The sequence below is a fragment of the Triplophysa dalaica genome, chromosome 15 (genome assembly GCF_015846415.1).
Source record: "Triplophysa dalaica isolate WHDGS20190420 chromosome 15, ASM1584641v1, whole genome shotgun sequence".
NCBI classification, from domain to species: Eukaryota; Metazoa; Chordata; class Actinopteri; order Cypriniformes; family Nemacheilidae; genus Triplophysa; species Triplophysa dalaica.
This window is the reverse complement of record NC_079556.1, coordinates 20,423,078-20,450,939: the sequence shown is the minus strand read 5'-3', so window position 1 is coordinate 20,450,939 and position 27,862 is coordinate 20,423,078. Positions and strand designations below refer to the sequence as shown.

At 37.9% G+C, this 27,862-nt stretch overlaps 1 protein-coding gene across 2 annotated transcripts; it reads right to left on the bottom strand.

Moving 5' to 3' along the window:
* On the bottom strand, positions 1-27,807 carry LOC130436494 (intraflagellar transport protein 43 homolog). 2 transcript variants are annotated; one of them, XM_056767173.1, is made up of 9 exons: positions 27,704-27,766; positions 27,063-27,164; positions 23,809-23,879; positions 21,297-21,332; positions 20,763-20,809; positions 15,130-15,202; positions 14,788-14,863; positions 13,931-13,993; positions 11,634-13,747 (listed from the first exon to the last, which is right to left on the bottom strand). In XM_056767173.1, exons 1-9 carry the CDS (start codon positions 27,746-27,748, stop codon positions 13,637-13,639), a joined length of 624 nt encoding a protein of 207 aa, XP_056623151.1. In that variant the 5' UTR covers positions 27,749-27,766; the 3' UTR covers positions 11,634-13,636. The 2 variants fall into 2 exon arrangements, with proteins under 2 accessions (XP_056623150.1, XP_056623151.1); XM_056767172.1 differs by lacking the exons at positions 11,634-13,747; positions 13,931-13,993 and adding an exon at positions 1-454 and having other exon boundaries at positions 27,704-27,807.
* Between the last annotated feature and the right edge of the window lie 55 nt (positions 27,808-27,862).

Here is a 27,862-nt window from a genome sequence, read left to right as displayed (position 1 = left end):
ACACTGTCTCTTTCTGTCTGTCAGTCTATCTTTGTGTGTGTGTGTATACAGGAAAATTATAATGTTTCTAATCTTGTTACATGGCACACAGGATTGTGTTCAGTGTTAATGATGAGCGCACACACACACAAATCCGAGCACACACACAAACAAACACCAATGCACACACACACACACAGAGCGGTGGAGACGCTTCCTTTCAATTTGTGTGCTGTCATCTCTCTGCACGGTCACAGAAATTGATGAGCCCTCTCCCCTTTAATTAAATCAAAAAGCGAGCAGGGGGCTTCACTCTGTGTGTGAGGGGGGCGGGGTGAGGGGGTCCGGAGCCCGTCCTGTTCCGACAGATTCGTCTCACAGAGCAGCCCCATCTGTGACACGCTGCGATTCTACACATCAACACCTGATGAATCACTTTCTTCATGTTTTGATTCTCCGACCTGCTGAAACTCTTCTGCAAAAATACAAATAATTCAACTGTTTAAAAAGAGATCAATTAAATAAAAGTTTAAAATGTATTGATTAAAAACATAATAATTCATGTATGATGGAAAACAATGTTTCCCAATGAGCTCATTAATAAAAGTTAAATATGCTTAATAACCAAGTGAACATTGCATGTGTATTGACTGGTGTGTGTGTGTGTGTATATGTGTGCGAGTGTGTGTGCGTGCGTGTGTGTTCTGTGGTGTATGAGGGTAACAGAAGCTGATGGCTGTCGTGTTTGTGGCCCCTGTGCCCCTGTTTTGCTATTCATCGCATGGACCCACAAATGAAATTATATGAGGGAGGGCAAAGAACGTTTGAGAATTAATCCCATTTAGGCCAAAAGCACTTCAGAGTCGTACAGTAAAGCCTGAGGGTTTACCAAAAAAGACATTTACAATTAAAACACTCATTATGACCGGCGGTGCTATAATACAGCTGAGACATGAAACACATATGTGTCTGATAAACTTACATTTGCTATTTTTAGAAGAATTATTATTTTCTATTTCTGATCATTTCTGATAAAGAGAAAGAGAAAAATGAAAATAGTAATGCTATTTAAAAGTTCACTATAGAAAAAATAAAATTACAATCAATTTAAAATATCAAGAAAACATTTATATTAATACAATTTAAATGTATTGAATAAAAGCATATCAGCTGGAAATTATTGGGTGGGCTTCACTTAAAAATTAAATTGTTTTGAACCAAGAAATAAGGACATTTTATGTGAACCATCTAAATTAACATTAAATAACATTCTTGGAAATATGTATTATTAGTAATAGGAGAATAGAAATTAAATCAATATTATATTAATGTTAAATAAAATAAATCAGTATATGCCAATAGGATTATAATAATTATAGTGCAGTTAATATAAAATCATATAATATATATTTACATTTCAATTCTGAACCTCCATTTTATCCAATCTATCAAAAAAATGATATCATCAAATATATGACAGTGTGTCTATCTGTCTGTACAACAGAATTGATGACCAGAAACTAGTTATCAATCCAGTTCAATAAATGATTCATAGAATATATTGTCGTGGTCATCATACAGTAAAACACATTCCACGTTGTGGTTATTTTGGAGATTTAACAGTTTTTAATGTTTGCATTATAATTTGAGATACCCATTAAGAAATAAATAAACTGGTCATTAAGTTATTTTATTTACACTGCATAGATTTTGACATCACAGGTAAAAGCGCATTATTTGATGCAGTAGTTTGATGAAATGAGTTTGTGAAGCCTGTCTGTGTGTGTCACTGAAGTCAAACACTGACCCCTACTGGCCAACAGTGCTACTGCAGTACACTGAACCACTTACTACCGAAGCATAACACTGCTCCAATATTTCATTTTTTTATATTAATTCAAATGTATTTACAGAGCACTTTAACACCCGTACCAAAGTGCGTAACAATAAAAAAATGAATAATAGTAATAATAATGAAAACAAATAGATACTAACAGATGAAAAAATGCAGCCACATACTATTTTAGAGCACAGGCTATGACAACAAATGAGTTTTTGACCATGACATAAACGTTCATGGATGTTGATAAGTAAACAGACAGCAGAAACACAATTCAACAATCTAAGGGCAGCCACAACAAAAACTTCACCCTTACATGTCAATTAAAGGCGTGTGGAAGAGCAGCATAAATAAAGCTCTGAAGTTAAGGCAGCAACCTATCTGCTGCATTTTCAACAAGCTGCAGGTACAACAGTAAAGAGTGACACACTCCTGGATATAACGCATTGCATAAATCGAGGTGTGACAAAACAAACGCATGAAACACTTTTTTAGTATTTGTAAAATACACATTTGGGAAACACTTTACATTAAGGTACCCTTAATAAAGCATTTATAATAATAAGTCATTTACAAATGCATTTTAAAGCAGTTATAACTGCAGAAATAAAAAAAGGATTCTAACAAATTACCTGCAAAATAGTGAGCCATTTTTAACTAACATGTTATAAATGCTTAATAAATCATTTTTTTGACTCGAAAGCAGATTCATTATTATCTTGATGTTGTTTGCAATATAGGTTGTCAGACTAGACACAGTAGGGTGTTATTTTGCATTTCTTATACCTGCTCACTATTTTGCAGATATTTTCAATTCAATTCAAGTTTATTTATATAGCGCTTTTCACAATGTGTATTGTTTCAAAGCAGCTTTACAGGGGCAAACAGGAAAAACAGATAAGTTAGAACACAGCACAGTGCATGGTATTTATACAACGAGTAAGATCATTCTAATAAATAATATCTAATTTCTAAATAAATAAATAAATGAATGAATGCAGTCCCCCGGTGAGCAGGCCAACACTGCCCTGCTGTGGCAAGGAACCCAAACTCCAATTATTGATTAATGGAGAAAAAAACCTCGGAAGAAACCAGGCTCAACCGGGAGGGCCAGATCCCCTCTGACGTGTCATAGCTGCACTCAAACTGCTGACATGTGATTTAAGTTTAGCATTTAATACTAGATATTGTAACTTCAGTATTAATAAGACAAATAGTCCGTCTTTGCTCGTGGTTGGGGATGTAGTGGTCTGAGCTGGGATGGTCTGATGGTCATATTTCTCTTGGCTGGTGGTGGAATTGCCTTAGATTGCCTTTATATTTCTTTAGAATCCCTCATTGCTTTATAATGAATTTGTAAATGACTTATTAATCATTAATGAACACATTTATAAATGCTTCATAAAGGGTACCTCAATGTAAAGTGTTCCCAATATTTGTTATTTAAGTGATGATAGGTGTGCTTTTCATCTGCATTAAAGTAATATAAATGTCCTCCAAAAGAGTAAAGAGCAAAAAGAGCATCGGTCCCAAAACAGAACCCTGCAGAACTCCTGCAGAAATCCAAAACAACAAAGTTCTATATTTGGCTCAAAATGTTCAGTCTTTCATAAAAAAAAAAAACACCAAAGAACCACGTCCTCTATTTCAACACAATGCTTAAGACGCAATCGTATCAAATGCTAAAGTGGGGTCTAACGAAATTATGCTGTCACCAAATATTCCCACTACTTCCAAAAGGAGGGTAGACTCTGTCTCTGTATGTCTGTCCGTCAGATGGCTCGCCAGCACCTCTTTGAGGTCTACCAAAAGTCCTATTCCACGGCCTCTCTGACTTTCTCCCAAAGTTGAGTCACACTTCCCTTACCAGTGTAGCTGTACTCCTTCTATCCTGCCAGTACCTGTCAGGTGAATCAAGAAGGCCTCAAGCTAACCAATCCTAAAACCGAAATCCTCCCTTAGCACATGTTCTTGGGGTGCTGCCATGACAGGCCCATTCAACCTTCCAGCCAGACCTTGCATCACAGCTGCTTCTGTGATGGAGGCGTTAAGCAGGGCCTCTTGACTCTCCATGTCTCTAGCCTCCCCCAGAATGATTAAATACCTCCTCTGGAGATAAGATTAAATATGTCAAAAGGATCCTAGTTTACTCTCACGATCCGTTTGGGTTTTCCAGGACTGTCCAGCAGCCTGCCCTGCCACCATGTCAAACTCAGCACCAGGTGTTGTTTAGTTGACAGATCTCAAGTGTCCACAATATATGCCCACAGGTCCAGTGCTAGAAAGTCATTAAGTGACCAGTGCCCCGAAGTGGTGTGATACAAACTCAGGACAGGCTCAAAAGTCCAACAACAAAACACTGTTCAGGTTCAGGTCAGGTAGACCGTTCCTCTGAAGCACTCTCTTCTTCAAGTTTCCCTTTTGTAACCAATGTTACCTTGCGAAACAAGACCTTTAAGGGCCTCCACCCAGGAATTCCAAGAAAGCTGGATACTCTACAATGTTACTCAGTCAGATACTTACCACCCTTATAAATCAAAGCCACATTGAGTCGACCCTCTAGTTCACCAGGCTAAACAATAGCATCATGTCAGGGACTTGTGAGTACACGCACACATGCTCGATGCCTCTCACCCTGTGTGACTCCAGAGTACAACCCAGAGTCACTCATTCACCTTCATGATCGTTTTACAAAATTCTCTAGATTGCCTGTAGAAATTGTGTTTATATTTACTTAATGTACAATACTTCAGTGTTACTGTTGCTGTAGTTTGCAGAAGAGCACATGAAATGACTTTTACTTTTGGTGGATCAGACAGTCATACTGTACACTAGTTCACCATCACACACTCTCTCTCTCTCTCTCTCTCTCTCTCTCTCTCTCTCTCTCACACACACACACACACACACACAGTTCTGGCATTAACCCGTCCTCCACTCCAGACACGCACTTTTAATTTGAGCGCTCTGATTAGCAGATGATTGGCTGACAGACACTCCAAGACTCCCCTCTCTCTCTCTCTCTCTCTCTCTCTCTTTCTCAGCCTGCAACTCAATCACAGCCAATTAGCAGCTCCCCAAACACACTCTTCTATTAGAGCGTCATAATCCACTCATTGTGTCCTGATTTGCCAAATAAATCACTCCAGAGGCACTGCGGGTTTCTCTTACCCCGCTGTCTGCCAGCCTTCCTTTCATTCTCTCTCTCTCACTCTCTCTTTTCTATAGACTTTTATAGCAGTAAATACCTGGTAGTATTTTCCATTGATACGCTAACTTTCTACACTCTGTGTTTCATAGCTTTCACTTTTACTGATCTTATTTTTTTTTAGATTTCTGTATAGCCGGGTGTCACGTTAAGCAGATGGAGAGAATCAACATCACTCTCTTTCTCTCTCTCTCTCTCTCTCTCTCTCTCTCTTGTGAAGAGTGCAGAATAATTCAGTAGCATCAGACCTCATGTGTGTCCTTGTACCACAAGGTTAAGAATGCATTATGTCCGAGCCTATGGATGGAGTGAATTAGAATAAATGATGGCCGCTTTCTGCCCCGGCAGAGGGGGTTTGAACGGGCCGGGGTCTCACCTCCAGGTCCACACTTCCGAAACACAATGTCACATCAACTGTCTCCATCATTTACGATCCTCTTCATTTTTACATTGATACAAATGTACAATTTAGCGACGTTCTGTAGGTAAATTGACTCTCAGGACGAAGCAGAGAGACATATGAAATTATCTGACATGGAGGAAAGCAGAAACATGAGTAATTTGATCGGACGAGCAGATCTGATGAACGTGACGTCGAGACGGACATGAGACATCGCCACACATTCGTCCTTGGTAATGTCAAAACAGACACGCAAAACAAAGTTTAAAAGTCACACAGAAAAAAGAGTTTAAAAGAGTTCTGTAATATTTCCATTTTAACAACGACAGGTGTTTTCTTACTGTAGAAAATCTAAAAACCAACGGTTATGATACAATAATACCAAACATCTGACGGGTTCAAACAAACCTTAACAGTTAATTTCCATATCCTCGTTTATTACTTTTATATTTTACTGGGTTTGATGGAGAAATTGTAATTCAAGCTAAATTAAAACGTCATGCTTTTAATGTCCATGTGGATTTTGTCCTGAAATGCTTTTGAATAAATGCATTTTCATTTCCATCTTATTCATTTCTATGATATTTATGTATTTTATCTCTGTCTGTTCAACCCTGTTATTGCTGTGACAGTTAAAAAACATAATGTATTAATTTTTTTATTATTTTACCTGAACATAAGGGCTGTCAAATATTTCATTTTCACAACACAGCTATCATGGAGAACAGAATTCACTACATCAAAATATATATTGATTTTATCAGTAAATAAATAACTAATGTTATTTTTTTTTTATTCTGATTTTTAATTTTGTTGATATTGAGTTTTTTTGTGTGATTAAAAAAACTCAAAATAAGGAGATAGAGAAGGGTTGCAAACACTGTGACTCTTGAAACTCTTAAAACCACCAGACACCAAATAATTACTGACAATATTATCATGTGTATAATATTACCACAACATCAATAATCACAGTAATGAATATCACAATCAGTATACTGCGTAACATCTGATTTTAATGTATCAATTGTTCTCTCAATAGTAACTTACGTTAATAATTATGATTTATTAAAAATACTGATTTTCTTATGAAATTATGAAATTCATTATTTCAAACAATTCAATTACATTAAATATTTTTTATTGTTTTACATTAGTGTTCTGCAAGATTTTGCCTATATTTACTTGTTTATTAGGGTTAAATGTTTATGAATCAGAATTATATGTAAAATCTTTCTTTTTTATTTTTTGCAAATTTACAAGAAAAAATGTAATTTTACGTGAAAAATCTTTTTTTGTTTCAGTTATTTTACAGTTGTTAACTGGTGACCCAGCTGATGGAAAATGTCAATTTTCTTTAAGGGATTTTTTTACAGTGTAGTTATCTCTTCAAAGTGAAATAAACAAACTGAAGCCACTATTACGAACATAAACCAGCTTTATATGGTTCAGTTAAAGATCCAGTGGTAAAACAGAGCCGGCTTACTACTGCCTCTCATTTCTGTCCAAATAAAAGCGTCTCGCCATTCCAGATCCAACCGCTTCTCTGTCATTGCCGTCCAATAATGAAATGACCTCCCAAACACTGTCAGAGTAACCAGAGTTCTGCCACAACACCTTCTCGAAAAGTACCAACAACATATCTAATGTCTGAGCACAACATTATCATACAGCATCTTCAGATATCCTTCAATGCATTATGTCACCATATGTTTGGACTTCATAATTTGGAACATTATAGAAACTGTATGAGCTTCACAGACAGGTGTATAACAGACAGCTGTTCATCATTGAGTTCTTTTAACTTGTATATTAAGCTCACAGAACTGGTTTAAAAGGACATTTTCAGTTCTACTCGACTGTGAGTGATGCATCGGTTCAGAGTGTTGTGGAGGCGCTTGTTAAGAGGAGGTGTGTCGGTCGGGCCAGCTGGCACCAGAACCTCTCGATGGAAGCGTTTCGGATTTAAAGAAACACTGAGAGACCCCGGCAGGCTCGCCACAAGAGTCCAGGAGCCTCTCAGCACGAATCTGTAGAGCTGCCCGGACCCCCAACAGATCTGGACAGATGGAACACCTGACCCCGGCAGACAGGAAGAAAGAAACACGAGACACAGGAAGTAGAATGACAGTGTCACAGATGTCACAGGAAGTTTGGGGGTCTCAGCTGCAGCAGGTGTGAAACGGACCTCATGCTTCACTTCTTACCTGCGTTCTGTCTTACAGCAGCCCTGAAAAAATGACTGAATGACATTGCATCACATGTGAAACATCACAACTAACATCATTTTTTCAAGTCAACCTGAAACAACATTAATGATATTTAAATAACATTTTATTTTTGTTATGTGATATTCTCTGATGTCCAGTGAGGATAATTTACTATTCAGATGGTGGAAAGTGTGTCTATGTGGCTGGGGGAGAGGTTAAAAACATACCAGATTTGGGACGTCAGCCAAAACAAAGATGTTTTATGTATTTGTATACTTCTTTTAAACTAAAAATTAGAACGTATACTTTCAGTCTACAGAAATATACATAAGATGACAAGTGTACTTGACTTATACTGACAGAAAAGTTAAAGCATATTTGCTCTGTCCTCAAGCTTGTGAAGGACATATAAACGTATCGTGAGGTATTCTATTTGTACTTGACCTGTAGTTGTTTGATCGACTTGTCTAAATACTTTTAGTCACATAATTTGACCTCATAACCACATATTTGAGTCTTATATATGTACATGTTTAAGTTTAAATACACATGTTCAGCTTTGAGCTGAAAGAGTTTAAACTTAATCATACTGAAGCTGATCTTCTTTACACACACAGATCATAGACATTTATTTGAAATCTATGTCAAGTACACTTAGAAGTATAAACTGTATTTCAAGTATACAGATTGTTTACTTAATAGAAACATAGTATTAGGCTTCTCAGTGTAAAAATAACACACAAACAGTCAACTATAAGTATGGTGTTATAAGAAAACTTACAAGTTGCAGTATAAAAACAGTTAAACTTAAGTAGTTTACTGTATTCTTCGACGTTTACTAATCATTAACTGAACAAACAGTATACTACACATACTGAACTACTGTTATTTGAAATAGTACACTTGCAAGTACACTACTTGTACACTGATATTAGTAAATTTACTTTTGTGAGTATAGCCTACTTGTTTAAATGAGCTTTTAGTAGTAAGAGCATTGCGTTAACAACGCAAGGTTGTGGGTTCGATCTCAGGGGATTGCAGATACCTACGTATAAATGTATAGGATAATGCAATGTAAGTCGCTTTGGATAAAAGCGTCTGCCAAATGCTTAAATGTAAATGTGGAAAAGTCTTGCTTGAAGATTCTTGCTGAGCAGTTGAGCTCATGTTAACATATGTAATGATTTAAATCAAACCCACATCAAACCCAATAGGTTTGTTACTGTCGCTGTAACACACAAACGCAGGTTAAGAGCCGTGTGGGTTTATGATGCTCTGAGTGTTTTTGGCCTCATGTGTCCGGATGCTTTGTGGGCTCTGCAGAATTTGGTTCTCATCTGATCTGATTTGTAGATCATGAAGCTCTGATGGCTTGACACGCATTGCCTTGCAACCTTTAATGCGTTCACATCAAGCATACGCTCCGGCCCGGTCCCTGACCTCAACACGCGAACCCACAGTCGCCAATCCATCCCGCTTTACTGCCGTCGTCATCACCGCAGACAGTCGGTGCCGCGCGCGCTCGAGCGACTCCGGTGATGGAGAGGGTTTATAGGAGGCCGGCGTGGCGGAGACCACCTTGACCTGTCCCTACGCAGACCCCGGATCTCCATCCAGCTTACCTCAACATGCCCGTTGAGTTATTATCATAATTTCTCACGGCTCCGTGTTTTACAGAATGTTTTGTGTTTTATTGCCTGAGAATCAGCGGCCGCGAGCGTCGCCCTGATAAGAAAAGCAGTCATGTGAAAAATGAAAGGGGCACATGTCCAGCAGCGAGGGGAGAGAGGGTCAAATCATAAAACACACAGCGAACGCACCCGCCGTATTTCATCTTCAATGTGAAACACACACACGTCAACTTCACAGGAGAACGAATAGAACAGCATCCAGACCAAAACGTGAGCGAATGAAGATTCCCAACACAATCTCACTGTAATTCATTAATATTTTAAGACGAGGCTTATCAGAGTTGGTACATTTCGCGTTTGGGGGCGGGGCTTCATGATGGCTTTATTTCTATTAATCGTTCGTTTTCATACAAACTAGCCACCTCATTAAATAGTTCATGAATGCCGTGAGGTCTGGACTTTGACGTGTTGGTTTGGAAAACAGGGGAATTCGTTTTTACGTCCGCAAATAAGGCCACGTGCTTTCTATCTCAGACCATGAGGAAGAAAACACTGCAGGTCAGTCAGGCGAGCGGCGGCACGTGCTACAGCAGATATAAGCGTGTTCTCATAACATCTCATGACTTCCACACTTAGCGGCGTCTGTCGGCACCCGTCACTCTCCGTTCAGAACATGAGCTGATATCAGACGCTGACTCGCTCTCTTTATCTCTCCATCTCTGCACATTTACTTAACGCTTTAATTACACAGCACTATATTGCCTCCGGCCCATATGGATGAGAGATATTGAGAGCAGATAAGATGGAGAAACATCTGTCAGCACCTGGACATATTACAACGGCACCAGAGCCAAAGATCTCCACCCTCAACGACAATGAAGCATCCGACTTGATCAAAAGTACACCAAAGAGCTCCAAAAAAATAGGCCAGAGGCCATTCCGTTTTTAATAAACCTGTATTACTTCATCCTGCTGAGCTTTAGGTCTTTAAGTCCACACTAGGTTTTTGTTTGAAAACGCATGTTTGGTTTGTGGCACCAAAAATGAAGCTTTAAGAAAATGTTCTCCAAAGATGCTGTTTTTGTCATAGATATACATGTTCAACAGGAAGTTGTTTACATCCTCAAACTCGATATTATATCCTTTTCTATGGCAACGATAGCAGCAAGCGCAGTCTACAAGTTGTAATTACCAGCTGTAGGAGGACGTGAACACTTATGACATCATGTAGTTGTGGTGAGGGGGTATATGCATTTAACCGATGCCAGCTGAGCCACTTCTCCACTGTTTGTGATTTTTCTAGTTTAGTAAAACACATTCCAATTTCAGCAATCCGACAACACTACGGCTGAACATTGCTGCATGCTTTTTTCATCATGCCTCGTGTAAATGCAACTGCATATTGAGCTTTTTTCATATTTGAGATTGTAGCTGATGGATAGCCTGAAGCGCTTCTCATTTTTGTTTTCCATTAATGATGTAGTGTTTGGATAATTGGAATCACGCCGTTGACCGTAACATGAGGTGCATCTTGAAGCTGCCGAGTGAAAAACGCCATTGTTTCCTTTGGGAGCTACATGCGCCGGATGTAACAGAGTTGGCTGAGATTCAGGCGGAAATATGTCATCGCTCCGTGTGCATATACCCCATTATGACATGATGGAAACGCACATTTAGACGATGGCATTTATCGCAATTCAGTATTTCTTATATTAATTACATACTATTTATTTATTATATTACGGGGGACATTCCATCGAATGAGTAGCTTTTGTTGGATGTAGCTAGGCCAAATGATACTGAATCTAACAACACGCAGGATTTTATATTCAACGTGTGTATTGGTCAATCTCAGAATACGATAAAAATGTTTAACTTGGTTTTAAATGGAAGACAGATGCATTTTTTCCCCCTTAAATTAACAAACACATGAAATAAAGCTATACATGCTAATAACATGAGGATATTGAACAAATTGTGGTGATTTGCCTTTTTTAAATAAACAAATAACTTCAAAGAAATAATTAGGGTAACAAGACTATATGATGAAACCGACCCTCTCCAGTCATAGCTAATATATCATAATCTATAGATTTATTACTTTGAAGTGGTCATCTTGCCATGATACCCAGTATTCATTTTCACTTTTGCAACTTTCACTTTATCTGCCCATTTTAAAAACATCAAGTGTCTTTACATGTCATTTAAAAAAGCAGACAGTAAATAAATCCCAAAACAAAAATAACGCACATGAAAGCGTATGTTTTACTGTTCGAACATTAAACATTTTAACATTTTTAAATGTAGACAGCCTTCGACTGGCCACTGATCAACTTTAAATATTGACAGAGAAATGACGGTCAAATAAGTCAAAGGATGCGTTTTAATATCATCTCATAAAGAACATATCACTTGTGTTCTTTAATTTGTCAAACAGAAGAAAGATGATAAAACAGAGTAAAAGTTGACAGAATGTTGAGAAATAATGTTCAGAAGATGTTTTTGAAGGGATGCAAAGAAAGAGATCTGGATGAAGTGAGATACAGAGAGAGGTGACTTTGAGATGCTGGACGCTGCCTCATGCCAAGCATCTCTCTCTCTCTCTCTCTCTCTCTCTCTCTCTCTCGCTGTAATCCTCAGTCCGACGGGTCGGTTCTGGGATCAGTTGTGTGGGGCGGGTCAGTTACCCGCTATCACAGGACTTTAATCTGAGCTCGGCGCTCTTCTGATGGGGCTGGCAGAGCGGTGAGATGGTGGGCACCGGCGTGTCTCCCTCAGAGAGACAGCTAGAGGTTGTCTGTACATGGATGGGCACTTCACAGCTCTGCGGGAGGGGGGAGGAAGGGGCATCGCGGCAGCTGCTCGGGGCATATGGGCAGAATTCATTAAAAGTGCCCAAAAAAAACCTCATGTGAGGAGAAAGAGAGAGAAACGGAGAAACTAAGTACACTTAGTGTGTGTGAGAGATCTTACATCACCTGACTTTACTCTCGAGTGAAATCAAAACATTTCATAAACAGTATATATATTATTCGGACGGATGATAACAAACTAAACAACAAACATTTATGTGGGGATTCAGTTTTCATAAGAGATTTTTTGACTAACAAGCTGTTTTCTGGTCTTATGTTGAAGGAACTAAGAACAAACCAACAATATACGTCTGTCTTCATAATGTATCTCTGCAAAAGTCATGGCCGTCTTTCTTTTGAACTCCTCTCTTCCAGCCACCTGCTGTACAGAGAGCACTTTAATCATCCAATCAATTCATCCTGAAGAAAATTCAAGTCCCGCCCCCCTGTTATTTCTCAGTTAATATTCCATTTTGTCATCATCACGTATAGTTTTATCGTGGTTTGATCGTGTTGACTTTAAATGGATTTGGCAGAAACAGTGTTAGAGACCAAAAGTTTGAGAACTTAGGACTCAATGACACAATAACACAGCAAAGCATTGACATTCATCATCAGATTTGTTCATCTGTCTGCCGTTTTGGACGATAAAACGCTTTCACTTTTTAAAAAATGCGGTGAATTCGACAATAAATACTGCATCAAGTCATGCACATTATTCCTGATGAGAGAGGATTGTTTCTTTCCTTCATACCATAATTTTACTATAATAAACGTGCAGTTTTAAGGTTGTATATACAGTATATGATTGTTGTGGTGAAATCATCATCATCAATTTTTATATGGGTCACATTGGTATAAATGTTGTTTTATATGTTATAATATATATGTTTTACTTTAATGTAACTTTGGTTTACAAAATTTGTATAACAACACGTATCTGTGTTTCTGTGTAAAATGCATACCAATAAAAACAATAAACGTGTTCTTGAAACTGACACTAAAGGAAGATTTCCAGTCAGAAGAAGCCAAAATAAACGTACGCTTAAGCTAAGAAAATAACACACCGGTGACCAAGCCATGGACTTTTCACTTTTGGGTTTTGAATCCACACTATCTAATGTTTATTAGGTGCACCTCCCTGATAATGAGGAATATAAGATATTTGATACAGGAGAAAATCAAGATTTCAGCAGAAGAACGGAGCTGCAGAAGAGATGTCAGGCCAGCGGCTCAGAGAAGGTCGATGCCGTGTGGTCAATAATGATAAGAGCGGCACGCTCGGATGTGCAAAGTTCATTTTAACTCAATCAACTGGATTTCAGTTTACTCGCTCATTAACCTTGGATTTACTCTTTCTCCAGATACTACCAGCGCTGACAAATGTCTCCAGATTGATCCAGTTAAGAAAAACAATGTTTCTGCCTTTCCAAGGTTAAGCTTAATGAGAAAGCCTCAGAGCCTTGAGATGTGTCCAACATCCCATTCACTACAGAAACACACACGTGTCAGGTGCTCAGGACACGGGAACGGGAGACTGCTCGTCTCGCTCTCCTTGATCCCATTCCGTCTGGAGCTCAGACGAGACCTCGGTGAACAGATGATCCCAATCCCAACCAACATCCTCCTGCGCGGACAACCAGAAACAAACATCACGTGAGCTTTCTCGCCCTCGTTTACTGTACACCTGTTCTGTGGAATGATTTGACAGTAAACTATTCCTTTAAAACACTAGTGAAACAGTTGGTAATAAAATGCAAGAAACTTGATTTGATAAATCCTCAAATGGTGTATTCCAGCGATGGCTCACCTCTCTCACCTCCTGCTCCGGTGCTAAAACCTTTGTGAGTAACTTCAGGTCGATCTCTCCATCCTTAGTACAATTCAGGACATGCGAACACGTTACATCTCAGATTTAAACATCAGATTTCTCACACACGACACATCAGCTGTCTACATAGATAACATTAAAACACACCAGAGGTTCAGTCTGAGGTCCGTCCCAAACACACAGACAATAACATCACATCGTACTCTAAGGGTGCTTTCACATTAGCACTTTTGGTGTGCACCCGGGTTCGATTAACGTCAGACTTTGGTTCTTTTGGGTGATGTTAGATAAAGTTTATTTTTCTCATTTTCGTTTTGTTTTTGGAAAGTTGTTTCCTAATGAAAAAATGCAAATCACTACGATTTGCTCAATGTCCTCATGTTATTAGCATGTTCGCCATGTGGTCTAATTTCATGTTTAATTTCATTTCATTAATTTCATTTCATGCTACTCCTGTCCGGTTACTTTCAGTTCTGTTACAAAAATGCCTCCATATTCCAGTTAAAAACCATGTAAAAAAAATGAGTTTCCTGAGAAAAATACACATTTTGAATAGTAAAATACTGTATGTGTGTCATTAGATTCAGTGTCAAAAAAGGCATTTAATTTTGAGCCGTTCCATACAACAAATGTCAGCATTTTGCAGCAGGACAGACATCAGATAATGCGGTTGCAAACATATAAAAACAGAAAACAAAAGGGAAGAGAATCATTTAGGATGGTCCCATAGAAGGGATGTTGTCTATGTAGACAGCAGACAGTGAGACGTTCGTTTTTGGAAACTATTGGAGTTGGAAACGTGTTGTATATTGATGATGAGTGATCATGAGTCTCACCAGCGTCTGGAAAGCAGAATACTTCATCAGGTCCATGTCCAGATCTCTGTATGTCATAACTCTGTTCACCTGGATACTAAAAACAAGACAGAAGCACAAACCCATCCATCCATCATCAGCAAAAACTGTTAAAACATTACAGCCATTACAGAACACTTGGAAAACATAGCATGAGGTGTGAAGATTCTTCAAAATGTCTCCTCTTCATATGGATCATATGGACATGAATAAATACGTAAATAATAACAGATGATGTATTTTTGGCTGATGGTTTAGATATGGCTCAGATGTTTGACTGTGTCAGTCAGTATGTGATGAAACAGAGGGTTTATGGGGCGGCACCTGGGTGGAGCGGCGATCTGCATGCTGAGATCCTCCTCTTGTACCTCCTCCAGGTCTGGAATCACTGGGATGTCTGAAACACACCATTTCACCAAAGATTTACTTCAAGACATCCAGCACGGGATGTGATTGACAGCTCTCCAGATCTCATGTAAAACTCACTGAATGCTCCTCTGATCATACAGACGCACGAAGTGACTAAACGTGATTTACATAAGTTCCATTCAGAGATATTCACTGTGCCAGCAACATGGAATAGTGAAGGAGAATAAGAAGGAGAGTGATTTTGTACCTGTCTGATTTTTAAAACCCCCAAAAAAATCATATTTATTACAGCAGCGTCAGAAATGATCTCAGAGATGATCATAAGCTCTCCTGAGGCTGGATTCACAAAACTATTCTTAAGACAAAATATAAAAATGTTCTTGAGATGAATTTTAGGATGTTCGTAAGAGAGTTCATTCTGAAGAAGTTCTCAAATGTTTTCTTAAGATCGTCTTTATTTTTTTCATTGAAGTAAAATGACATATGGTTGGTAAATACATCTTGAGAAAAAATATCTAGAAACTGTCTTCAGAATTATTATCTTAGGCAATACAAAACAATCCTAACTTTTTTCTTAAATTCAAATTTAAGGACGAATTTGGCAGAATGAAAGAATTTTCTTCTTAAGAATGTTTTGTGAATCCGAACCCTGATTATTTATTATATATAATTATTTATCATTACATATCTATATATTTTTATTGATTATATATATTTATATATTATATTTTCATTTACTGTATTTAGTGTATGTATTTCTTTTACTTCAATTGATTTTCAATAAATCACTAGAGCAACTTTCATAATAAAGAGAAAATAGTGGTCAAAAACGTGTTTAACAAAAATAAATATTGTCTCTTATTAGGCAAATTACAAACTGAAACAAAAAAAATTGCCTTCGTCACACATAATAACCAAAAAACATTAGACTTTGTTTTGCCTTTTTTGGCTTTGAAAACCGCTAACAGTTTTTCACTACTTTTTCACAGTCTCTGTTCTTATCGACTGTAATTGGGAAACTTCATAAAAAAATAATAATGGTGCTTTACTGTTTTATGGCTTTTCTTGAAAAACAGATCATTGGAAAATTGAAAACAATAATGATGTTTAGCATTAGAAACAATATTGTGACTAAAGAGCTTACTGCTGGATTCAGCATTATACAGAGACATGAAAATGATTTTGATCATCACCAGCGAACGCTGTTGGTCTAATACATTTATAAACTCCTTTTGTTCTTTTTAAAGGCTACAATGATATTTTTACCATGATGTGTTCATTTATTCTTCTGCTACGTTTTCAATGTTTTACAGTGAATCTCAAAACAAGAAAATTCATCATAAACATATTGAAAACAGGTCTAAACAAATACAATAAAATATTTCAATATTAATGATAAATTAAGTATTGTTTCATAACTATATTGTTAACTTCACTTTAACACAAGCTACAAGTTTCACCCTTGACAGAGATATTTTAAATGTTTGTGTTATTGTTCAAGCCTACGATTACGAGATGGACGAAAGAAAAACGACAGTAAATATCATATTCATATTTTGTGCATCATTCACAGTCACACTCTGGTTTTGTAAAATTATAACTCTGCATTAAAGTACCAAAATGTTACTATATCATATTTATACTTTTGTGTGTACAAGTAATCCTACATACTGTATTATGCTAGTTAGAAATTTAGGCTTATCAGAATGAACAAATCATTTTAATTCCATCAAAGAAACCTGACGATAATTCAGCGATGATCAGAGTTCACAGCTTATGTTTAGAAACTCAAAGTTCTTAAGACACTAAGTTGTTGTTCACTAACCTGACTCTTTTCAGACATCTGATATGTGACCATATTCAAACAAAAGGTTGTTCAATATCAGATTTCTGTACCCTAACACTATTAGCAGTGTGGAGATGTTAGTGGCATCTAGTGGTGAGGTTGCGAATTGCAACCAACTGGTCATTCCATCCCTCCTTGTTGGCCTTAACAGGACAAATACGTCATTCTTTGCCGAAGGAGATAAGGTATTTAAGAAACGCGTTCTGTAGAACAGTTTGTCAGTTTAGGAATACTGTAGAAACAACATGACGAAATTCAAGAAAGGGGACCTGCGGTGTATGATAGATAGGAATTGCTCGTTCTAAGGTAATAAAAACATAACGCTTCATTATATGAGGTCTTTATACACCTCTGAACACATGTAGTTTTGTCTATTATAAAGCATTTCTGTCAATAGATACTCAAAAAATTTACACACAGCACCTTTAAATTCTCTCTCAATAAAAGTGTCGCCTAAATGAACAGATAAATATAAACTATTTCTGAGTAGCTAGAGCATCTCCTGCGATCGAGAGTTCTAGACTTTATTGAAATCGACCACACGAATGGGTCAGCACAAAGTTTTCATCGAGACACGAGCTGCCATATGCCGCGGCGAGTGCTGGCCGTTACCGCGAGTTGCACCATATCCCACAATCCCTGCGATCGGCACAGATGCCGTCTGTCTGTTCAGCGCGGGGTTTGTTTATATCGTGCGCGAACTGGCGTTTGATTCGCACCCTCCCTTTCCTCTCTGTATTTCTCTTTCTTTCGCGCTGACATCCTCTTCCGCGCTGCCCCCTGTCATAGCGACCATGCGGCCATGAATATTCAGTGATGGAGGCAGTCTCTCTACCCGCTGTGAGGCAGCGCTCCGGCCAGGGGCTCCCCAGAAAGTGCTGCCCCCCCGCACCCGCACTCGCTCTCGATCCCGGCGCCGAGCATTTGGGCCCTGTCAGCGGCGGCTACCCTCAGGACCCTTCAGGCCGGAGCGGCGACCTCCGCGTCCGTTCGGGCTGGGCCGGGCTCCAGGCGCGCGGGTCTGCCTGCGAGCCCATCTGTGTGGGGTCGGAAGTCACGGCGCGCCCTGGCAGGAGCCGCGGTGCCAAGAGCTGCATGCCCGCTGCTCCGAACAGTGGGAACCCGCTTTAATTGGCAAAACTCGACAGGACGGAGCGTGGCATCGCTCCCAAAGAAGGACAAACTTTCACGGCCCTTTTCCTCTTTTTGGACAGACTTTTGTTGGAGTGCGTTCAGGTGTGCCACGGAGACGTGACATGCAGAGAGCACGCTTTTTTTTGAGCAGGTGTAGTCTGACAGCGCTTAAAAGTTAAAAGTTTTCTTAATCAAATCTTTTATACTGTTATTTAGAAGCTTTTTCAACGCACTTAACTCTAATACTCTAAACTCTAAAAAAAAAATCATGAATTAAAACGACAGCTAAGAAATTCTGCCAAATATTTTAAAATATGTAGCTATTATAATGATCTAAATATTTATAACAATGCATTTATGAAATGAACACTAGATAAGTATTGCACATAATCTTTTAATTTAAAATCTTTTCCTATTAAAATGCACTATCCTCAACTTTTTAAACAAAAAAATCAACACAATCTTTCTTCTATACTCTGAATGTGTATTTACTTCAATCGGTAATATCTCACAATAACTTTAATTAACAATATTAGTGTTGTACAAATCTCTTTCAGAGCTGGACATATATATTATTTAAATTTATTTATATTTTTCTCTATCAACCAGGTAGAAAATTCTTAATTTTGAAGGAAGTATGCACATCTACATAACATTATTAGTCTAAACTAAATCTCACTACTGATCTTTACCCAGCATTCCTTGAAATGTGTGTTAATGAAAGTCACAGGAAAGTGTTTGAATAATGAAGATCCAGTAAATTAATACGAAACGTGAATGAGAAGAGTGAGGTCATTCTAAAAAACGACTTGAAATTCTCTTTCAGAAGGCCGTCACAAAAGCCACGTTCAATCCCATCATCCCCGGCCTGTTATCCTACATTGATAACTTCTTCCTTTCTCTCAATTTTAATTAAAGCTCATTTAAGATGCCAGCCTCGTTTAGTCGCTGACAAGATTCATCTGTGTTCCCGATATACAAATAAATGCGGGCGCGTAGCGGCGCTGCTTAATATTCATGAGCGCGAGGTGACACTGACTTCTCATTTCTAAAGCGATGCGTTCAGCAGATTCAGGCCCCCGCGGACCCCCAGTCAAATTTAATGCTCTTAGTGCAGTGACATCAAAAAGCCTGTAAGTCCGGCCATGGCAAACAGCTCGTGGATTTGAACTTTTCTGCCCCTCCCGGCGTCTGCTGGAATAATGCACCGTCGACAGGATTCGGCCAGAGTTCAATGTGAAGCGTGAAGAGGTAAAGCAAACACCGTCATTACGCGGCCGCGGAGAACACCAGAGGTTTTTAATGAGGTTGAGGTGTGACCTCATGCGCGGGGTCAAGAGGGAATCAAAGGTGACATGTAGCAAAAAGACGTTTTGATGATGAATCCCTCGAAATGTCACGACTCTAAAACATGACGCTTCTCTTATTTATTCATGAATCACAGCGCAAAGAAAACACCAGAGATCTCCTATAAATCAACAAGTAACCGTGTAAAAGTTACTAATAGTTGACGTATAAGCTCCTGATGTCAGCTGATATCATGATGTTGTTTTAGAGTTTCTCTACAACCGTAACATTTTGTTGTCTGACAAAAGATCAGATAATTATTGTATAATAACTGAATTAATTCAATCTAATATTCCATAAAAGCAAAAAAATAAAAATAAAGAGTTTCAATACATAAACCACCCAGCTGTTATTTTCTGTATTGTGTTGTACAAAAAACAACAAGTATGCAACCAAAAACACAGAAACCATCCATAGCATCTAACTTGCTAAAAGTCACTCAGAATCCCTTGGCAACCATGTAGCCACACCCTAGCAACCACCTATAACACCCTAGCACGACAGGAAGTTATTACAAGGAAACATCAGCAACATTATATTGAGGAAAACTAGAAGTCTGTGTGTTTGACGATATTTCAATATTTTGTGATGTGAAATAAAGTTAAATTTTGAAGTTCCTGCTTGAAAAAATCCTGCTTGTATTATTTTGGTTTTTGATCTGAATGATATTGGTCACTGGTCACACAACTGTTTAGGTTTGGTTTCAACAACAGAAATATCACTGTGTGTATATGATCAATAAAATACCGGTTGTAATAAATGGTATAAATAGGAAATCTATTGGATTTACTATAATAACTCTATTGGAAACTATAATGGGTCTCTACTGGTAAAGTGTTGGCATCTGGCAGGTGGGAACACCATTAAATCATACTGGAATAAGACCCTGAACACACTACTAGAAGTGATTTTGTACTGGTTTGAATTGTAAACAGCTGATGTGTCATAATGATATTTGTAATGAAATTCAATAGGAGTTTGTTTGTTTCAGCAGGGTAGTTGAGCACTAGTGAGTATTACATAGTCAGCTGCATCTCAAACTAGCAGTTTTTAAATCTTTTGTGAGTCAATTGTGTACATCATTAAAAATCGCACACATCTGTTAGTAGCTACTTCGTAGTTTTGGAATTATTGTTCACAGCGGGTACTTTAATGTCCTCTATGTATAAATGACTTTGGATCAAAGTGTCTGCGTATGAATAAATGTAAATGTTTCGGTTGTGTGAAAATCTGGTTAAATACAGCAAATGTGTCTACTCACCGCCTTCATCGTCAGAGCCCTCAGGGGTCTGTGGTCTTAACCTCTGACTTCAGACATACACAGAGAGAGAGAGAGAGAGAGAGAGAGAGAGAGAGAGAGAGAGAGAGAGAGAGAGAGAGAGAGAGAGAGAGAGAGAGAGAGAGAGAGAGAGAGAGAGAGAGAGAGAGAGAGAGAGAGAGAGAGAGAGAGAGAGAGAGAGAGAGAGAGAGAGAATGTTACACAAAACACTCACATACTCCTCTTTCTGACCAATCCTGAGCTCATCAAACACCGCTCTCACGTACTGTATATCGGATATGTTTTTGTTAAAAGAAATATCGTTAATAACGTAAAAATAAATGAAAATAAGAACACAATTCAAAGAGTGTAATGCAAACAGAAAGAGAGATGAGTGGAATGATTGATTACATGAAGCAGCGCATGAAAACAGATCTGCTCTCATCATCCTGTCTTTACATCGCCGTCAATATTCTTGTGTTAGTTATAATTCCTAACAACACAAACACACATGTTATGATTGAATGTTAAACTCACTCCTCCAGCTCCTCTGCCGCGAAACGCCTGGCAGACCTGTGGAGGACAACATAAAGCGAAGGTTAAAATAATCAACAATCACTACTCGCTTGTTCATTCATTCTCTACCTGAACAACATCATCTGTTTTAAGAGCTCAATATTTATCAACAAGAATAGAACAGAATAGAAAACAGTGAATTGTACAACGTTGTAAGTCTACGGGCTTAAGGGTGCAATGAGGTGAACAACATTATACATCATAGAATACACAGTAAAAGTGCACAATAAATATATTACAATCTAAGTACTTTTGCTGTTAATATGTCAGTAAATGGACACAATCCTCTGTGTCTCTCTGCCTTTTATATAAGATAGAAAGTGTTTTCCAGCATGTGACGTTGTGTTGGTGTTGAGCGCCACCTGATGGCTGCACACTGAAACATCTGTATAATCTCACACACAACGGCACTGAATCCAGTTGACTATAATATCATAAGCGTACATATAATATACAGAAATTGTACAAGCATTTTAGCAATGTATTTCAATGTTTCGGGTTGATAAGAATTGAATGTACAAGGATTTAATATTATCATGCATTCTGTTTTTTATACTTTTCCTGACTTTTCTTTATGTATACACTGTTTTCCACCTCTCTACTGTCTGTACTAAAATGTTATTTATGGCTGTTTTGCAACTGGCAGAAGCATACAGCTGCAGAAAAAAGACCATTTCAGAGACCACTGTTCTGATTTTAAATGTGTTTAGCTAAAATAAAAATAAATCTTTCATTCAGTAAACTACTTTTTCTCCCAAATTTCAAATAAAAATAATGGTTTTATTTGTATTTATTTGCAGAAAATGAAAACTGAAGAAACAGGTAAACGTAACAAATACTACAAAGAAAACAAGCTCAAATTAACTATTAAGCAATACAACACTAATAGTTCTAATTATATATATTATTTAGTTAGGAAAAATTCACAAATAACTCTTTAAGGGTTTTAAACACAGTTTCCATGTGTCTTGTTATGCTGTCAGTCTTTCACATTGCTAACTTCTGAGGTTTGATACAAGACTGGACTGAAATGACCACATACATCTAGAAATTAACAATAAATTAAAATTTTGAATGCTCTCTTAATTTTTTCCCTGCATGTATATACACAGAGATGGAGAGGAAAAAACATGCGTTTTAATAAAAATTTTTTTGAAAATGTATAAGATCTTGGTTATAACAGACGTGAGTCCATGCTACGCTCGTGACTGCATCACTATTAAGAGACGTGTAACGCTTGGCGATAAACACAGTAAAACTGTGCAGGAAAAGTTGTTGAGGATGAAACATTGTGGCAAGCTGGCTTGAAAGGTTCATGAATAAAGTGACAGATCATTTAGTGTCAATTAGAGCTGATAGATGTGCTAATCCTGGGATTTCTGCTGTGGGATTAAGTGCTGATTGAACACCAGAGGTGACATTGACATGAAGAACAAGTCCTTGTCTTCATCACAGAGGACGAGATTACTTTCTCTAAAAGAGAAGAATCAATGTGTTCACTTCATTCAGAGAACATGACACTCATAATACATTACTGATGGACTTCTTCAAGAAAACAAAAATCTGATGACATTCGTTGAGCACAAACCTACTAACAAGTTTTACCTTCCAACTACTTTTTACAAATGATTTACAAGTAACTTTTTGCCAAATAATAGTATATTCACCAAATCACAATGAAATATGTCATTGTACATGTCATAAAAAGTACACGTCCGACGGTATGTTCTGTGATCAGACTGAACTTCTGTGGATGTAAACATAGTGAGTAATTGATATTTATATGACAGTCTAAAAGTTTCAGTTTTGTTTTGTAAAGCACATGATGTGACAGGAGATGATGCCACCGTGTGGTGAATAATAATCATTGCTTCAGTCATCTGCAGTGTGTCAAGAAATCATCAGCAGGTCTTCTCAGAATCATCATCATATCACAATATTATCATGTGCACCTCTTAACATCTTGGCACCGATAAGTCACTTCATTTTAAAGGAAAAGTTCAGCTCAAAATCAAAATGGTCTTATCTTTCAGTCATGACGTTCAACATGTTTTAAGAACTCCCGGCATCTTCGCAACACAAATAAAGATATTTTAGGGACATCCAAAAGATTTTGAGGCTTCCTTATAGACATCATGGTCAAAGTTGTTGTCGAGGAATTTTTTGAAGCGACGAGAATGCTTTATGTGCCAAAAAATAAAACAAATAACGACTTTAATCGATATATTCTGTTCTGTTTTGTCAATCTATGGTGCACGTTCATGAGAGCACATCGATGCATGCACATCCTTTTCGTGCACCGAACGTCACATGGCACATGATAGATGAGAATATACCGATTAATGTGTTTGTTTTTTATGATAAGTCACTATATCTTTAAGAGGGTTTTATCTTTGCATTTTTCCAATAAATAAAACATCTCAAAGACTGAAAGACAAAGACCGACAGAGAGAGAGAGAATATATGAGCTCACTTGGCTGATCCGGTTCCTGTGCTCTCTTCTGCCCATCCGCCCTGTCTGCGTGCTGGTTTAGGTGGAGGACCCTGAGATCCAACACATAGACATCAGTATAAATACATCATATTATAGACCTGTGAAACTAAACATACAAGTCAAGTCTATCTGACAATCTGGCATGCTCAAATCTGTCGAACATGTCTGGGTGAAAAGTCTATGAAACATAACATATAACACGTAACATAATGATGTAACAATTTCAAAATATCACTGAGCGATGATAACTTGGTGTAAAGTCCACGGCACGGTTTTAATTGCTGTTTTTTTATGACATATGATGACTTGGAAACATGCCATAAGCATCCTCTTTTTTCTGTGTTGTAAATAAAAGCATTAAATCACTTTTTAAAGATTTTGTCTAAAGAATGTAATGAATGTATGCCTGATATGTAAGCGTGTAAATGTGGTATGTGGTATAAATGTGTGAGGCGATGGGCTGTGGGGGGGATATAAGTGTGGGAACTGCTCTGGCCAGTCATGATCCAAAATAGCTTCACATGAAAAAAAGTCCCGTTCGTTCTCTGATTCTGAAAATAGTTCTGTAAAGTCAATGCCGGCGGATGAGTTCATCTGAATAACGGCCCAGCTTTAAAATGAGAGAATTCCTCGGGGTACAGCGAGGGTGGGCGACAGATGCATTTCTCATTACCAAATTGGGTCTGCAAAGAAACCAAAGGGCCTCCAGGAATTCACTTTCAACATACACGAGAGCAAACAAACTTCCGTTCCTGGGTTCCTTCAGCAGGGTCATTTGTAAATCCTGATGTCAGTTTATAGAGATGATGGTGTTCCGTGTGCAACAATATACAACTGATGATAAAATCTTGAACCAATGTCCAGTGATTTACAGAAACTACCAAACACACAGTTTACGCAATTTGAAACAAATAATCTCTTCCCTGCTTCATAAATGCAAGAAAAATAAAACAGAAATTGTACTATCTAAAGGCATTAACATTAAGTGCAACTAGCCAGAAAAGTCATTTAATTACAACCCCAAATAAATACTATACGAATGAATACACACGAAAAGATATGTTTACAGAATCAAACTTTAACAATTCACCACACGTTATAGTCTGCGTTTGCTTTCTTTTGTCATGCATTTTTGTCAGTGTTATCAAAAATATTAATAAGATGCGCCACTGCCGTTACAATGAATGGCAAGGAATGTGAAAAATTCAAGTACATAGAACTTCGGACTTGTTAAGATGTAAATAACTGCCCAGAGGCGTTTCAAACATGGCCGCCGAGTGGCACGAGTTCGGCAAACGGACTTGTGATGTTGTGGGTCTTGGGTGGACCATGAAGATATCATGCCCAGTGCAGGGACAAACCCTAGACCATGGGTTGTCTCCAAAGCCCCTACTGTATTCAGTACCCCCCACCCAATCAATATCTACCCAATAAAATATTTTGAGCTTAACTTACCTGGTCAAACATTTTGCCATTCAGATGGCCAAATAGTAAGAAATATCTTTTTTAAAGTTTTTTTTTAATGTAAGTCAATGCTTAATTAGTCTAATTTAAAAATATTGGTGATCTTGAGGCCCCTTGGAATTTAGCTGTTGAGAACCACTTCAAAATAGCATGACACTACCGCTTTGCAATGTATGTTTGCTGTTTGAGTGAAGGAAAAAGCGCATGGCTGTCACTCATCCAGCCAGAGAAATGTATTTCATGTGGATGTAAGGTCACGGGGGAGCAGAGAATCCTGGATTTACACTGGTGAACGCAGCCTAATTTGGAAAGTTTACAGGAAAATAAACATAGCTTGAATTCCGAGCTGAATTCATGTACGGCTCTCAGAAATCTTGGGGACAAACCAAGAACGGCCACAGATGCCACAGATGCCAATGGCCTGCGCTAATGACATCAGACTCAACCGGCCTCCATCTTTAGCTCATGTTCAAGAGAAAGATCACTGACTGAAAGTTTAACACTCCCGAAACAGAAAATCAGCAACATTCCCACTCTTACTTACTGGTTTTATCACACAAGCTTGGCATTTAGCATTGATTTACAAAAATCTACGTCATGTCAGACGCTAATATTTCCACTCAGAGCCGAACCTGCATGACTGTGAACAGCTGCTCGAGTGCTTTCCTATTTGTCCTCCGAATGAACATGTCACATAAGTAAATTATTCAACACAAAATATTTTATTGGCTCATTTATAAATCTTACGCGAAAAAAAAAGTTTATTAATCATCTTTAAGCCAGGACACAGTGTTCAAACAAGACAAACATGCAGTTTGGTTTATTATCTTTATTAAACTCCAATCAAGAAGACGGATGAGAGATGTTTTCAGCTTTAGCCATTTTTAAGAATCAGCTTAAAACATATTTCTTTCGCCAGCACCTGACCCAATAATACAGACATATTTATTTTTCTCTTCTACTTTTTTCTATTGTTACGCCGTGTCTACACTGGATGTGAACGCACCAAACCCACATTGGACCCGCTGGTCTGTGTTTGTTTATCAGTCTGGCTAGTGGCTATTAATAAAACTATTAATATTTTACTGTATAATAATTGTAATAAATAAACAATATGTTGCATTTTTTTGTTTGTTCATTTTTAAATAAACAATTTGTTGGATGGCTCATGTAACTTTGTCGCATTAAAGTTTAGCCAAGTAACGGTTCTTTACTGGTTACCCAAACTTAAGCCTTATACGCACGGGATTAGTGTTATCTGGGGACCTCGTGTGATTTATAAATGACCTTCCCACATCTATATTTCATGTGGCTCATTCGCACGGGATATCAAAAATCTTCAAAACGGCTTCCGTTATTCGCAAACCTTGATAAAAATATTTATGAGCCCGTCAAATCACAGACATGCCGATTCGCACGGGACTGATATTATCACAGGACATCATTGTTCGTCAACATACGGTAGGTCATTTGTGATAAACGTGTTAAATTTTATTTAACAAGTACATGAACAAGTAGCAAATATTATTTTTGCTATGTATGTAACCAGTCCTTTAAATCTGATCATAGTGGAACGATAATCATGACTGAACACCCGCAGTTATGGGGGCAGGACAAGGCAGGTGATCACAACAGACTGTGAAATCATATGAAAACGTTTCAGTTTTTTTTGAAGAATCAGTCATGGAAAATATCTTTGAACACATGGAAAACAAATTCAAGACTTTTTAAAATGGCATTTAGGGACCCATTTTAAAATAAGGACGGACCTCAGAAGCGCTACTGACTGATGAAGATGATTTCCTCTGATTAGTGTCTTCAGCAGCGGTCATCTCAGATGACTGACGGGCTCTTCTGCCTGATCTGGCCACCTGAAGAACACAGTCAGGAGTCATATTCAGTTTTAATTCAAAAAATATATAGGCCTGTTTTGCTCAAAGAATGTAACAACACAACTTAGGTTTTATTCTCTTTTAAGTATATTTTCTATTATATCTTTATTTAGGTACAATTTCGAAGAACAGATAGAAAAAATAACAACATTGTAAAGAGTGTAAAATAAAATTCAGCATGCTTAGCAGGTTAAGACGGTCCAAGTGACGACATTACTGTTACTATAGCAACACGACGCTTCACCGTAGATTGTTTACATGCGATATAAGAAACATACACGCCTTGCACGCGTCACATTCAACACATACACATTATTATATGCGAATAATCTACACAACTAACGTTAGTTCTTTGGTAATGCGTCACATCCAATGGACCGTTTAGTCCACGAGAGACTTCGTTTCTAACGAACACAAACGAACTCAAATAACGCGCCATTGTGTGTCTACACGACATGTACGTGTAGTTATTATCATACACACGGCAATAATAGTACTTAAACGTGCATTAAACTCACATTTTTAGTAAATCCACCATCCGTGAGTTGAACAGTGTCGTCCATGTCTAACTGAGCCGCCACCCGGACGTGACGTCATATCGCCAGGATCACAGAGATTCCTCAAAACATCTGTACTATTTTAAAATAAAAGAAATCTACCACCCGAATTTGATAAAT

What these genes read in the sequence shown, in the direction of transcription:
- LOC130436494 (XM_056767172.1), bottom strand. Translation starts at nt 27,748, where the DNA reads ATGGACGACACTGTTCAACTCACGGATGGTGGATTTACTAAAAAT. An exon ending in ATGGTGGATTTACTAAAAAT is followed by an intron (nt 27,165 to 27,703) that starts GTGAGTTTAATG and finishes TGTGTTCTTCAG; the next exon opens with GTGGCCAGATCAGGCAGAAG. An exon ending in CAGTCAGTAGCGCTTCTGAG is followed by an intron (nt 23,880 to 27,062) that starts GTCCGTCCTTAT and finishes GTTGGATCTCAG; the next exon opens with GGTCCTCCACCTAAACCAGC.